We start from the raw sequence: 16,083 nt of genomic DNA, 5'->3' as shown, positions 1-16,083 counted from the left end.
ACACGGAAAATAATCTGTCAGTTTTCTTCTCTTTCAATTCCTATTTGAGAAACTATAGTTTAATAAGCCCCAATGCTTGGCATTAAACCAAAGAGCTTAGTGTTAAAATTATAATAGTACCATAAATTTATATAGTACTTTATAGCTTACAAAGCACTTTCTCACATACCATCGTCTTTGATCATTATAATAACTTATCTTAGTAAACAGGGCATGCAGATGATGGATCACAAAGTCCTGCAGCTAGAAAAGACACTTTCTTGAAATATCTCTAACAGTCCTCTGAAGGCTCAGTTTAAAGGCACCATGTTCTTAATTTTAAAGGGCAGGAACGTTTAAATTGATTTGTCCAGGATCACACGGCTAATTCAGATTTCCTGATATTCAATTCATTGATCCATAATCTGATTAAGTATTCAGCCTCATCTTATATACCATCTCTCCTAATTATGTAACCAATATGGAAGTGAAATTCACTACTTTATAGCTCTCAGGTCTTTCCCACAAATGATTCTTAGGGATAAGAGGCTTCATATCTTTTTCTTTACTTCTTTAAAACTCAGATGCAGTCAATCCTGTTGTTTTTAATCTTCTACAGTATCTTGAGTCTGAATTTGTATCTACCTTAATTCAAGCAATCATCATTTCTTGCTTGGATTACAAAAATACACTCCCTATTTGGTCTCTCTGCTTCTTGTGCGCTATCTTTCCATCCACTTTCACCAGTATGATTTATATCAGATGTAAATATGATTTGTGACACTTCATAGTTTAAAACCTTTCACTGGTTCCCCATCACCTTCCCAGTAAAGTAGACAAGATCCTTTATAACCGATCTCTTTAAACTGATCTCTTAACCACTTCTGTAGGGGCGCCTGAAACTTCTTCCATTCCAAACCACCTGCAAAGAAGGAAGTCTTCTTTGCGCCACAACCTCTTTCACAGCACCTCTGCTCCTTCTGCCTGGAGCATCCTTACTCTTCTTCTTCAGTGGGGAACTCTTACTTATCCTACCTACCATTCCATGTATCTTCTATGGAAGACATCCATTACCCTGAAGGTTGGGTTAGGTCCCTCCTCTGTGATCTCACTGCAACTCCTAACACAGCCTAACTACAGTACCTATTTTGCTATCTTATAATTCATTGTTTACCTGTCTGCATTTTCCCACCAGACCATATAACTATGGGACAGTGTAAATCTAGAACATTCTGTGCATATTTAGTGTATTTATTTCAAAATAATTAAGGGTGGCTAAGAATACTCCAAATGTTTCCTTTAGCCAAAACTAAATTGTGAGTTCATCCACCAAACAAGAAGCTCACAGAAAGAGAGATTTTGGGGCTCTTTTTAACCTTCACATACTCTGTGCCTAGTGTACAAGAGATATTCAGTAAATGTGTTGAATGAATGAATAACACAAATAATTCATTTATTCAAATGTTGTCCCAGTAATTCTAGAGACAGATTTCAAGCTATGAACTTCTTAAAGAACTGATGACTAATTTTGTTTGGGGATCCCTTTAGTTTGTCTTCAGATCCCTCCTTGGCTCATTCACATTCTCATTTTGTATATGCTTTGTCATTTTCTTTGTTCTTCTCTCTTGGGCCAGCTTTTTATTATTTTTATTTAATAATACCTACTTCCTAATATGATTTCTTTGTCTTTGTCATTTAGTCAGACCATTAAGAGTATTTTTTAAAAACACATGTTGATTTTGGTCTTTCAATAAGATATTTAAAAATAGGTTCCCAGCTTTCTAAAGTTTTTTGTTGCTTTTTTTTTAAAGAAAGCCAAAATCTTTGGGTTTTTTTTTTTCTCTTAGTGCCTCCAATTTGATTATTTCTTCTTAAAAACAAAATAACTTCATGATATATTCATTTCCTCTTATTTTTTGCTGTAACATGGAACTTAATATTGATTCTGAGTTTAAAAATTCTCTAAGATTAGAGAAGAAGGTGTCATCTTATTGGGAAGGTAGAACTTTGCTGTATTAGTCTAACTGGGAAGAAGATAAGACTGCATTAATTTAGATGAAACTGAAAGCAAAAAATAACATCTGCTAGAGAAGTTGTGGTAATAATGACAGAAAAAAAACAACTTCCAAATTGTAAATCTATGAAGTTTTAAGAGAATAAACAGTATCTATAGGGGAAAAAAAAGAGCTTCCCTGTTAGCTCACATGGTGAAGAATCTGCCTGCAATGCGGGTGACCTGGGTTCAACCCCTGGGTCAGGAAGATCCCCTGGAGAAGGAAATGGCAACCCATTCCAGTATTCTTGCCTGGAGCATCCCATGGACAGAGAAGCCTGGCAGTCTACAGTCCATAAGATTGCAAACAGTCCAACATGACTGAAGCAACTTAGCACACATACACATGGGGGAAAAAACACTAATTATTTGTAAATATAACAAGACTTTAAGTAGGAAAATATGCCCTTCCTGCCCTCAGGATCTATGCACAGATGTACAGGATTTGTATGGAGGAAGGAAAGATGGCTAAGAAGTCAGGCTATAAGTATATATCTTTGGCATGAAAACATAAATCCTTAAACAATCTTGTCCTAGGCAGACAGTTATCTATCATAAGATGTAGATTATTTGGAAACAATCTACACAGAGTAGGAAAAGTTGTCAGGGGTTGGGTGGAAGTTGAAGAAAGAATTTCCAAGGAATCAGAAGAGTAAACAGATCAAAAGACTGAAAAAGAAGATGAGGAGGCTAAGCTAAATAAAGTCTCAAAGCTTTGCTTGTGGATAACAAGGCAAGGGCATATAAAATGGAATAATTTTGTAACTAAATAAATGACTGACTATAAATACAAACAGTCTGCCTATTGAGATTTCTCATAATTCCATTTCTCATGCTGAAGATTTAAGGTAGCTAGTTAGAACCCAAACTTTGGCTAGGCAAAGTATTCTATGTGGAACAGATGTGTTATTAGAAGGGATGATGAAGAGCACCATCTAGTGGTTTTCCTAATGGTGAAGAACTCATGCCTGGAATCCGAGGACTTGTGAGATTTCTGGACTGTTATATTCTGTTACACGTGGCGGTGGAGGGCAAGCCTCTGGAACCAACTGCCCCTGTACATTTGTCACCCCACTCATATAAGGTAGTGTCTATTCCTCTCCCTTTCTTGGAAAAGGAGCAAATTTGATAAATTTGATACCCTAAAATGCCATTAAAACCAGGAACAAATTCAAGTAAGCAAATAATATAATAGCATCCAGCTCACTTAACAACACCAAGAAAAAGATACTGAAATATCCCCTCATACCATCAACATAATTTTCCCCGAATCCTTTTATTTTGGCGTGCAGACCTTTTTCAAGGCTAGAAGAGAGGCCCTGAGATCATAGCCACATACATACAAAAAAGTCTTTATAGGTTTTTGTTTGTTTGTTTTTTGAGGTGGGCTAAGTCTTTATCCAAATGCAAAAAAAACCAGGCCTTCAAATGTAGAGATTCACCTACTTCTCAATAACTCATCATTGAAAAAGATACCAGTGCTCTTTAACCTGGAGCTTTTCTAGTGCTTATGAATTTAAGATGTTAAACTCTTAGGAGCTGATGACCTCAACTAGATTTTTGTATAGAATATGTTATATGAAAAAGTATATTCTCAAAAAGTATATGAAAAAATATAGTCTTATTCTGGGTACTTCAAATCCTTTGGAAATGTTTGGTTATTTTTTTTAGAGTTGTGAAGGATTTCTCAGATATCATTACAGAAGCTTAAGAGGGTATTTTAATTTTTTCCTCTACACAGTTGCATTTGTAAGATATCTTATATTGGAACCCAATATATAAGACATGTTTAATAAAACAAAAGCACATACACAGACTTAGAACATCAGCTTCATGCCAAGCTTGGCAAATGCCTCTCCAACTAAGAAGTGATTTCTCTGGAACTTATATAAACTCTGTAACAGGATCAAAGGGTCAGTGTAGTTCAGAAGGGGGCTACATTTGCAGTTCCAAATGGATGCCTTCCTGACTTCTCCAACCATATAGTTATACTAATAATATTGGTTATGGTCAAGTTAACAAAAAATACGCACTTTATTCATGCATAAATACTACCTAATACTCTCAATCCATCCACCTTTTAACTAAATTAGGTCTGCTTCTTATACTCTCTCACAGTGCCATCTACTTCTCTAAAATTTAACAACTTGTAATCATATTTATTTGTGCAATCATAAAATGAATGTCTTCCCACTGGGCCTAAAACCCAGAGGGTTAGGACCTTTTCTGTTTTGTTTACACTGTATCCCCTAAATGCCAAATACTTTGTAGATGTAAAGAAAGTAATTAACATATGACTTTGACGTTCATACTCTTCTTTGTCTTAAATTTTACTACCTCTGAATCCTAGGATATATTTTGGAAATTATTAATTCCAAATCCAGTATTTCACAGGAAAAACTGAGGCTTCTCAACTGTTAAATACCAAAGCTACTTGTTCAAATCCAGGCAGAGCCAGGACTAGAATGATGGTCTTAACTTCCTGACATGTGCTCAAACCATCTTAAGACTAGATCAGTGCAAAGAAATAGAGGAAAACAATAGAATGGGAAAGACTAGAGATCTCTTCAAGAAAACTAGAGATACCAAGGGAACATTTCATGCAAAGATGGGCTCAATAAAGGACAGAAATCGTATGGACCTAACAGAAGCAGAAGATCTTAAGAAGAGGTGGCAAGAATGCATAGAAGAACTGTACAAAGAAGATCTCCACGACCCAGATAATCACGATGGTGTGATCACTCACCTAGAGCCAGACATCCTGGAATGTGAAGTCAAGTGGGTCTTAGGAAGCATCACTATGAACAAAGCTAGTGGAGGTCATGAAATTCCAGCTGAGCTATCTCAAATCCTAAAAGATGATGCTGTGAAAGTGCTGCACTCAATATGCCAGCACATTTGGAAAACTCAGGAATGGCCACAGGACTGGAAAAGGTCAGTTTTCATTCCAGTCCCAAAGAAAGGCAATGCCAAAGAATGCTCAAACTACCGCACAATTGCACTCATCTCACACGCTAGTAAAGTAATGCTCAAAATTCTCCAAGCCAGGCTTCAGCAATACATGAATCATGAACTTCCAGATATTCAAGCTGGTTTTAGAAAAGGCAGAGGAACCAGAGATCAAATTGCCAACATCCACTGGATCATGGAAAAAGCAAGAGAGTCCCAGAAAAACATCTATTTCTTCTTTATTGACTACGCCAAAGCCTTTAATTGTGTGGATAACAATAAACTGTGGAAAATCCTGAAGGAGATGGGAATACCAGACCACCTGACCTGCCTCTTGAGAAACCTATATGCAGGTCAGGAAGCAACAGTTAGAACTGGACATGGAACAACAGACTGGTTCCAAATAGGAAAAGGAATATGTCAAGGCTGTATATTGTCACCCTGATTATTTAACTTATATGCAGATTATATCATGAGAAATGCTGGGCTGGAGGAAGCACAAGCTGGAATCAAGATTGCTGGGAGAAATATCAATATCAAATATCAATACCTCAGACATGCAGACACCACCACCCTTATGGCAGGAAGTGAAAAAGAACTAAGGGGCCTCTTGATGAAAGTGAAAGAGGAGAGTGAAAAAGTTGGCTTAAAGCTCAACATTCAGAAAACGAAGATCATGGGATCTGGTCCCATCACTTCATGGCAAACAGACAGGGAAACAGTGGAAACAGTGGCTGACTTTATTTTTTGGGGCTCCAAAATCACTGCAGATGGTGACTACAGCCATGAAATTAAAAGACACTTACTCCTTGGGAGGAAAGTTATGACCAACCTAGACAGCATATTGAAAAGCAGAGACATTTCTTTGCCAACAAAGGTCCATCTAGTCAAGGCTATGGTTGTTCTAGAAGTCAAGTATGGATGTGAGAGTTGGACTATAAAGAAAGCTAAGTGCAGAACAGATGCTTTTGAACTGTGGTGTTGGAGAAGACTCTTGAGAGTCCCTTGGACTGCAAGGAGATCCAACCAGTCCTCCTAAAGGAGATCAGTTCTGGTTGTTCATTGGAAGGACTGATGTTGAAGCTGAAACTCCAATACTTTGGCCACCTGACACGAAGAGCTGACTCATTTGAAAAGACCCTGATGCTGGGAAAGACTGAGGGCAGGAGGAAAAGGGGACGACAGAAGATGACATGGTTGGATGGCATCACTGACTCAATGGTCATGAGTTTGGTAAACTCCGGGAGCTGTTGATGGACAGGGAGGCCTGGCGTGCTGCAGTTCATGGGGTCGCAAAGACTTGGACACAACTGAGCTACTAAACTGAACTTAACTGAACTGTAGGAAAAAGTTCTATATAAGTTCATATGATTTCATCCCTAACTCAGACATTTTATCAAGTCTGACCTGTGTGTGTGTGTGTGTGTGTACATGCACCCTCAGTTATGTCTGACTCTTTGTGACCCCATGGACTATAGCCCGCCAGACTCCCCTGTCCATGGTATTTTCAAGAATAACAGAAAAAGACCTGAAGATAAATGACAGAAAGGGGAATGAAAATAATTCTACAAGAAAATACTCAAGAAATTATGACTGCTCAGGTCAGAACAGATGAAGTTAAACGGTCATTTAAACGTAGTCATCAAATATGTGAAGAATTTCATAAATGATCAGTTATGTATATACCAAGAAGTTGAATGGTCTTGAAAAGAAGTACAGCAGCATCAACTGGCCTTAACTTTTTACCCCAAAGAAGCAGCATTTTATTTATTCATTTATTTATTTTTGGCTGTGCTGAGAGGCATAAAAGATATTGGTTCCACATGACCAAGGATCAAACCCATGCCATCTGCAGTGGAAGTGTGAAGTCTTAACCACTGGATCTCCAGGGAAGTCCTTGTCCTTAATTTTTTGATAACAAAGTTAGGAGACTCTAGAAAAGTAAATGTAGACTATAAAGACTTCTTGATTTGTTAATTTGTTCACTTATGCAACATACTCTGTGAGCACAGCATTCTGCAGGGTGCTGACAATTATAAATTCTATATTGAATTTAACTTCTATCCTACATGATTGTATCTCTTCTCTTTCCCCTTTCTTCTTACCCTTCCTCATCTTCGTTTTTTCCCCTCTTCATACCACCCACCCCAAACATGGGATGCATTCTCAGGTCTCTTCCACTAGGAGAGTCTCTGATTCTAACCACCTAATTCATATCAAATTTATTTATTTACTATCTTTATGTATTCCCACCTTCAAAGTGTTTGGAATCCATTTTCTTCTCTTCACTCCCCCTGCCCAAAGTCAAGTTCTTTCTATCCTTCATAGGAAAATGTTCAATAGTCTTTTAAAACGTCTTCCTACTTGCAGTACCTCTCTCATTTCAGTTTAATTTCCACATGATAGAGTTAGCTTTCTATAAATTTTACCATGTCCTGGTCTTTATTAAAAAGTTTCAATGTATCACTATTGCTTATTAACTAAAATCCAAGCGTTCAGAAGTCAAGTTTTTTCAGCCATATCTTTCAATACTTTCAATCATGCATCTTATAGTCTAGCTACAAAAGACTGTATGAAGATTCCGTAAGCATTCTCTCATCACAGTGCTTTTTAGAAAACTGTTTTAACTTTTACTTATTTATTTATGGCTGTGTTGGGTTTTTGTTGCTGCACACGAGCTTTCTCTAGTTGCTGTGAGTAAGGGCTACTCTTCGTTGCTGTGCACAGGCTCCTCACTGCAGTGGCTTTTCTTGTTGTAAAGCACAGGCTCTACGCACACGGGCTTCAGTGGTTATAGCACCTGGACCCAGAAGTTGCAACTCATGGGCTCTAGAGTACACAGGCTTTAGTTGCTCCATGGAATGTGGAATCTTCCTGGACCAGGGATCAAACCCATGTCCCCTGCATTACCAGCTGGATTCTTATCCACTGTACCACCAGGGAAATCCCAGGACAGTGCTTTCACCTTTGCCATTCCCTCTGTTCAGAATGCCCTTCCTTGCTTCTGACAAAATCATACTCATCCTTTAAGACTCTCAAATTTCACTTCCACGATAGTCAATCTTTTCAATCCCATGGCATGTATAATTAATTGCTCCCTCTCTTCAAGTAATATTTACTTCTATAAAGAATTTATGTTCTACTATAGCTATTTACATGTCTGTTTTCTCCCCATCCAGTTGTGAGATCTTTGAAACCTGATTCATCTTTTTTATTTCCCAGTAACAACAGGTAATAGGTTCCCATTAAACATCTGAATCAAAATGAATCTTTCCTACAAACTAGTTGACTCTACAAGGAAAAAATTCAGTTACAGACTGAAATTTGAGTTCAAGCCAGTTTAAAGCCTGAGAAGTCTGTGTGTCACAAGAAATACCAGGGAAAAGGGCACAAACATATTTGAAAAAATAAGTGAGCACATGGATGAATCAGTTCTAACTCTTTCACCATTAGAAAAATGAAACAACAACTAAAAGCATAATGGCTGAATGACATGAGAAACTGAATTACTTCTAACTTTCTACCTCCCCAACTTCAGCTGGTTGTGCTACTTGTTTCTACCTGCAGAGTGGCATTTTAAGGCCTAGGAAATATATGCATAATGTTTTTACAAAGTAATAAGGATGGAAAAATAATCAAACTAAATAAAAGGAACATTTAATTCAAAATAAAGGCCATTCCTGATGCTTAGATTTGATGTTCACCTCTTATCATTTAAAATCTTTTGACTCAATTTCTTGAGATGCCCAGAATCTTTGGTGGTTTATGATACCTAGGTCCTGATCTCTGCTATCTGACTTTCTTGGACTCTGGATTTCTTACTAGCAAAAAACAGACTAGTAGGATTTTGTGTTAATCCCACAAACCAATCACAGACTTTTAAGTAATAGTTTCTGAACCTTTTGAAGGGAAAGAAATTATTTTGAATTAATATGGACTTATGAAGAATCAGAGCAGTAACATTTTCTTCTTTGAAAAACTAATTAAAACTCAAGGACAAGGAAAACTCAATGGCCATTATTATTCCTATATGCCAGCAAGGCATCCAGCAAAGTCACTCATCACTTTGACTTACGACTTAGATTCAAAACTATGAGTTAAATTCAAGTAGGGAATTAGCAACTGGCTAAAGAAATCTAAAGACACCCACAAGATTCTGAATAATGGAGCTAAGTCAATATGAACAGATAGATCCATGCAATGTGGTTCTCAAACCTTACTGTGCATCAATACCACTTGAAAGATATATTAAAAAAGAAATTGCTATGTCCTGTGCCAAGAATTGCTAGCATACTGAGTGCAGCACTTTCACAGCATCATCTTTTAGGATTTGAGATAGCTCAGCTGGAATTTCATGACCTCCACTAGCTTTGTTCATAGTGATGCTTCCTAAGACCCACTTGACTTCACATTCCAGGATGTCTGGCTCTAGGTGAGTGATTGCACCATCGTGATTATCTTGGTCATGAAGATCTTTTTTGTACAGTTCTTCTGTGTATTCTTGCCACCTCTTCTTAAGATCTTCTGCTTCTGTTAGGTCCATACCATTTCTGTCCTTTATTGAGCCCATCTTTGCATGAAATGTTCCCTTGGTATCTCTAGTTTACTTGAAGAGATCTCTAGTCTTTCCCATTCTATTGTTTTCCTCTATTTCTTTGCATTGATCACTGAGGAAGGCTTTCTTATCTCTCCTTGCTATTCTCTGGAACTTTGCATTCAAGTGGGTATATCTTTCCCTTTCTCCTTTGCTTTTCACTTCTCTTCTTTTCACAGTTATTTGTAAGGCCTCCTCAGACAACCATTTTGCTTTTTTGCATTTCTTTTTCTTGGAGATGGTCTTGATCCCTGTCTCCTGTACAATGTCATGAACCTCTGTCCATAGTTCATCAGGCACTCTCCATCAGATCTAATCTCTTAAATCTATTTCTCACTTCCACTGTATAATCATAAGGCATTTGATTTAGGTCATACCCGAATGGTCTAGTGGTTTTTCCCACTTTCTTCAATTTAAGTCTGAATTTGGCAATAAGGAGTTCATGATCCCAGCCACAGTCAGCTCCTGGTCTTGTTTTCACTGACTGTATAGAGCTTCTCCATCTTTGGCTGCAAAGAATGTAATCAATCTGATTTCACTACTGACCATCTGGTGATGTCCATGTGTAGAGTCGTCGCTTGTGTTGTTGGAAGAGGATGTTTGCTGTGACCAGTGCATTTTCTTGGCAAAACTCTATCAGCTTTGCCCTGCTTCATTCCATATTCCAAGGCCAAATTTGCCTGTTACTCCAGGTGTTTCTTGACTTCCTACTTTTGCATTCCAGTCCCCTAAAATGAAAAGGAGATCTCTTCTGGGTATTAGTTCTAAAAGGTCTTGTAGGTCTTCATAAAACTGTTCAACTTCAGCTTCTTCAGCATTACTAGTTGGGGCACAGACTTGGATTACTGTGATACTGAATGGTTTGCCTTGGAAATGAACAGAGGTCATTCTGTCGTTTTTGATACTGCATCCAAGTACTGCATTTTGGACTCTTTTGTTGACTATGATGGCTACTCCATTTCTTCCAAGGGATTTTTGCCCACAGTAGTCAATATAATGGTCATCTGAATTAAATTCACCCATTCCAGTCCATTTTAGTTTGCTGACTGAAAATGTCGACATTCACTCTTGCCATCTTCTGTTTGACCACTTCCAATTTGACTTGATTCATGGACCTAACATTCCAGGTTCCTATGCAATATTGCTCTTTACAGCATTGGACCTTGCTTCTATCACCAGTCACATCCACAACTGGGTATTGTTTTTGCTTTGGCTACATCTCTTCATTCTTTCTGGAGTTATTTGTCCATTATCTCCGGTAGCATATTGGGCACCTATTGACCTGAGTAGTTCATCTTTCAGTGTCCTATCTTTTTGCCTTTTCATACTGTTCATGGGGTTCTCAAGGTAAGACTACTGAAGTGGTTTGCCATTCCCTTCTCCAGGGGATTACATTTTGTCAGAACTCTCCACTATGACCCTTCTGTCTTGGGTAGCCCTACACTGGTGGAATTCCAGTTGAGCTGTTTCAAATTCTAAAAGATGATGCTGTGAAAGTGCTGCACTCAATATGCCAGCACATTTGGAAAACTCAGGAATGGCCACAGGACTTGAAAAGATCAGTTTTCATTCCAATCCCAAAGAAAGGCAACACTAAAGAATGCTCAAACTATCACACAATTGCACTCATCTCACATGCTAGTAAAGTGATGCTTTAAATTCTCCAAGCCAGGTTTCAACAATATGTGAACCATGAACTTCCAGATGTTCAAGTTGGTGTTAGAAAAGGCAGAGGAACCAGAGATCAAATTGCCAATGTCCGCTGGATCACAAAAAAGCAAGAGAGTTCGAGAAAAACATCTATTTCTGCTTTATTGACTATGCCAAAGCTTTTGACTGTGTGGATCACAATAAACAGGAAAATTCTGAAGAAGATGGGAATATCAGACCACCTAACCTGCCTCTTGAGAAACCTGTATGCAGGTCAGGAAGCAACAGTTAGAACTGGACATGGAACAACAGACTAGTTCCAAATAGGAAAAGGAGTATGTCAAGGCTGTATATTGTCACCCTGCTTATTTAACTTAAATGCAATGGCACCCCACTCCAGTACTTTTGCCTGGAAAATCCCATGGACAGAGGAGCCTGGTGGGCTGCAGTCCATGGGGTTGCTAGAGTCGGACACGACTGAGCGACTTCACTTTCACTTTCAGGCATTGGAGAAGGAAATGGCAACCCACTCCAGTGTTCTTGCCTGGAGAATCCCAAGGACAGGGGAGCCTAGTAGGCTGCTGTCTATGGGGTCACACAGAGTTGGACACGACTGAAGCAACTTAGCAGCAGCAGCAGCAGCAGAGTACATCATGAGAAACACTGGGCTGGAAGAAGTACAAGCTGGAATCAAGATTGCTGGGAGAAATATCGATAACCTCAGATATGCAGATGACACTACCCTTATGGCAGAAAAGTGAAGGAGAACTAAAGAGCCTCTCAGTGAAAGTGAAAGAAGAGAGTGAAAAAGTTGGCTTAAAGCTCAACATTCAGAAAACTAAGATCATGGCATCTGGTCCATCACTTCATGGCAAATAGGGAAATAGTGGAAACAGTGGCAGACTTTATCTTTTGGGGCTCCAAAATCACTGCAGATGGTGATTGCAGCCATGAAATTAAAAGATGCTTACTCCTTGGAAGGAAAGTTATGACCAAACTAGACAGCATATTCAAAAGCAGAGACATTTCTTTGCCAACAAAGGTCCATCTAGTCAAGGCTATGGTTTTTCCAGTAGTCATGTATGGATGTGAGAGTTAGACTATAAAGAAAGCTGAGTGCCAAAGGATTGATGCTTTTGAACTGTGGTATTGGAGAAGACTCTTGAGAGTCCCTTGGACTGCAAGGAGATCCAAGCAGTCCATCCTAAAGGAGATCAGTCCTGGTTGTTCATTGGAAGGACTGATGTTGAAGCTGAAACTCCAATACTTTGGCCACCTGATGCGAAGAGCTGACTCATCTGAGAAGACCCTGATGCTGGGAAAGACTGAAGGCAGGAGCAGAGCCAACCACAGGCATAATCTTATAGGAAGCTGAGTTATCCTCTGTGATTTGTCTTTAAGTCCTGGTTTCTCCCTTTCTGTATCTATAGTACCAGAACCTTGGCCCTCATCAGGCTAGGGTTTATCCCTCTTGCACCTGATCCTGGACATCTTTAACTGAGTTATACCTTACAGTTTTGTATAATTTCTTCTAAGAGATTAGTCTTTTAAGAAAACATCAGTGTTTTAAAAGAAGCCTTCAGTAACTCCACCCAAATAAGTAACAAATGGGAGAAAGTGTCCTGTGATGGGAAAAAGAGGCAAAGCTGTGTGTTTATGTGCTTTTTCTAAGTAGAGTTAGGCTTGCTCTTCAAGGAGAGGTAAGAGAACAGAGAAAAAATCTAGGTACCTGAAGCTGCCTAACCAAACAGTAATTTCCATTTCTGAACAAATATCTAATTGAGAAGACACAAGCAAATGCTAATAAAGGGTTCAATGACCCAATTATCAATATTCTGAAATGCCTCAAGCAATACTTATATAAAAGTTTACATGAGTATTATACTGAAATGATCTCTTAAGACAGCTTTTTAAAAATTCTTTTGGCATGCAGCATGGCTTGTGGGACCTCAGGTCCCTACCAGGGATTGAACCAGAGCCCTCCATAGTGAAAAACGCAGAGTCCCAACCACCAAACCAGCTGGGAATTCCCCTGTAAGATAGCTTTTAAAGACTTTTAAGAAATCAGTTTCAAACTATTTGTAGAATGAATTAACAATTGCTTTGCGTTAGAAACTTTTTAAATTTTATTTATTTATGCATTTATTTCTGGCTGGGTCTTTCTGTACTTGGGCTTTCTCTAGTTGCAGTGAGCAGGGGCTACTCTCTAGTTGTGGTGCTCCAGCTACTCACTGCGGAGAAGGCGATGGCACCCTACTCCGGTACTCTTGCCTGGAAAATCCCATGGATGGAGGAGCCTGGTGGGCTGCAGTCCATGGGGTCGCACAGAGTCAGACACGACTGAGCGACTTCACATTCACTTTTCACTTTCATACATTGGAGAAGGAAATGGCAACCCACTCCAGTGTTCTTGCCTGGAGAATCCCAGGGACGGGGGAGCCTGGTGGGCTGCCGTCTATGGGGTTGCACAGAGTCGGACACGACTGAAGTGACTTGGCAGCAGCAGCAGCAGCTTCTCATTGAGATGCTTCTTTTGTTGCAGAGTACTGGCTCTAGAGCGTGTAGCTTTGGCACACAGGCATAGTTGCTCCACAGCATTAGGATCTTCCTAGATCAGGTTTCAAACCCATGGCCCCTGCATTGGCAGGCAGATTCTTAACCACTGGACCACCAGGGAAGTTCCTGAAACAATTTTTTTTTTTTTTTTAAAGATCTATATATTTGGCTGTGCCAGCTCTTAGTTGCTGTATGTACGATCTTTAGTTGTGGTATGTGGGATCTAGTTCCCTGATTAGGGATCAAACCTGTGACCCCTGTATTGGGAGTACAGAATCTTGGCCATTGGACCACCAAGGAAGTCCCTAGAAACATTTTAAAAAGTGCTTTTTGGTAAATATTTTAGTAAATACAATAAATATCATCTTGTAAATGACAGTTTTATTTTGAGAAAGAAATATAATAAAGGCTTTCTAATTTGAGAAAATTAGAAATGCTTTCTAGGAAAAGAAAATGGGTTCTTCTATAAGGGAAAACTATCTTTCTTTTGCTTTGTAGATTAGTATTTCTCTTTTTTTGAAGGAAATCGGTGAGTCTTTAAAAACTCTATTTTTTCGTGTAATAAATGATTGATAACTGTAATGAATAATTGAGCCTATACACTTATTCTTTTTAATGTTAATTATGTTTTTCCTAGCAGAATGCCTTGTATAGAAGCAAATATTTATTACTCACTGAAAAAACTGCCACTCCTGCTTCATCTGCAAGCCACTGACATTTAATTTTCTAATGTCTTTTACACAGAATATATTATTGCAAAATCTGCCCCAAGCAAGTATTTTATAATCCTTCTTGTGCCCCACTGTTTTTCAATTTATCAACAGTGGTGCCTGCCTAAACTGTCAACCAGGGATTTTCATCATTTAATCAATATACCATACATTTGAAAGAAGTGCTTAAAAATTATTCCATAAACTCATGTCTTGTATAGGGGTAATAAAACCTACAGCTAGAAGCATTTATAGCAAGGCTAATAACTAAACAGCACAATCAGTTTTGAAGGTGACTGGCTAATGTCAACATTAGATTATGGAATCTGCTAACCCGGTCACCTAAAGAAAATAAAGCGAAAAATAAGGGCAAAGGTAAAGACTTGAGAAATTCTTTGGGAGAGAGAATCAAAATGTCAGACTATAAAGAAACTGCAGTTGGAATACAGGTTCCTAAGAGCATTCTTTAGCAAGTATCTGAAAGTTTATGTGTGGAAAATAAGAATGACAAACAATAATTTCATTCATGTACTACAAACATCAGGAGAGTTCTGGCAAGAAGACAAGAATGACCAGAAGGAATAAAGAAAAAAAAAAGAATTATAAATAAATCACCTTTTTAATTATCCATTCAGACTGTCACTTTAGTGCCACTCTAGAGCCCTAAATGTGAAACTGAAATGTTTTCCTCTTCTTGGAAAGAAGTTGCTTCTAAGGCTGCCGAAAGTTTAGCTGGATCAGGCCTCCTCTCTCTTTAATGAACTATGCTACTCTATACCATTTTCCCATATAATTTACATATAGATTCCTAGAAATGCATCATTTTAACCAACAAGGTACTTACATTCACACTGTATGACATCTAGGTTAAACTGCTGAACGGCTCCCATGCTTATCTGTTTTAACTCACTGTCCAGCAGCATCTGCATTAAGGATGTTGACAGATGCTGGCAGGCTGACATGCAAGCAGTCTGGGCAACTTTCCCCTGTTGAAAACAAACATCCAAACCAAAAAATAAACAAACATAGAAACGTATCATATCATAAAGTATCACAAAAATTTTTCATGGCATTTTTTTTAGTGATGGCCTTTTTCTTTCTGTATTCTGAGTGGCTGTCTTTTAGCATAAGAACTGAAAGTAACATTCTGTTGACTTGTCATTCTCATGATATAAACATCATTAAAGCTATAATTGTATGTAGACAAATTAAAGTTTGTGTTTAAACTCTATTGATTATTTCATATCTCTTTAAATATCTCAAGTATTTTAAAAAATGCACATTAAAATATGCCATTTGTGACATAAAACAACCGTCATGTTGATGGAACATTTATTCATATAATGCTTTTTAAACTTTCCTTTATGTAATTAACCAAGCCAAGAATTAAGTTAATAGTGCAATTTATTATAATTTAACTATACCTAATATACTTTATAACATATACTTTCATATGTATGTAGTAAGTAAAATGTCTTTATAAAATATACTTTGAGTCATTAAGTTTTTACTGCTAATAGGAAGCTTAGTTTGGAGTACAGCTTCAATTAGGAGGGAGAAAAAGAAGCTTGCATACCAATATGATTTCACAA

At 38.1% G+C, this 16,083-nt stretch overlaps 1 protein-coding gene across 9 annotated transcripts in view; it reads right to left on the bottom strand.

The window, feature by feature from the left end:
* EXOC6 (exocyst complex component 6) overlaps positions 1-16,083 on the bottom strand; it is a 190,121-nt gene that overhangs the window by 40,641 nt on the left and 133,397 nt on the right. For all 9 annotated transcript variants that reach the window (XM_059881805.1, XM_024985548.2, XM_010819842.4 and 6 more), the window contains 1 exon segment: positions 15,336-15,477. In XM_059881805.1, coding sequence (XP_059737788.1) covers positions 15,336-15,477 — 142 coding nt within the window.

The sequence above is a fragment of the Bos taurus genome, chromosome 26 (genome assembly GCF_002263795.3).
Source record: "Bos taurus isolate L1 Dominette 01449 registration number 42190680 breed Hereford chromosome 26, ARS-UCD2.0, whole genome shotgun sequence".
Lineage (NCBI taxonomy): Eukaryota > Metazoa > Chordata > Mammalia > Artiodactyla > Bovidae > Bos > Bos taurus.
This window is presented reverse-complemented; position numbering and strand designations above follow the sequence as displayed.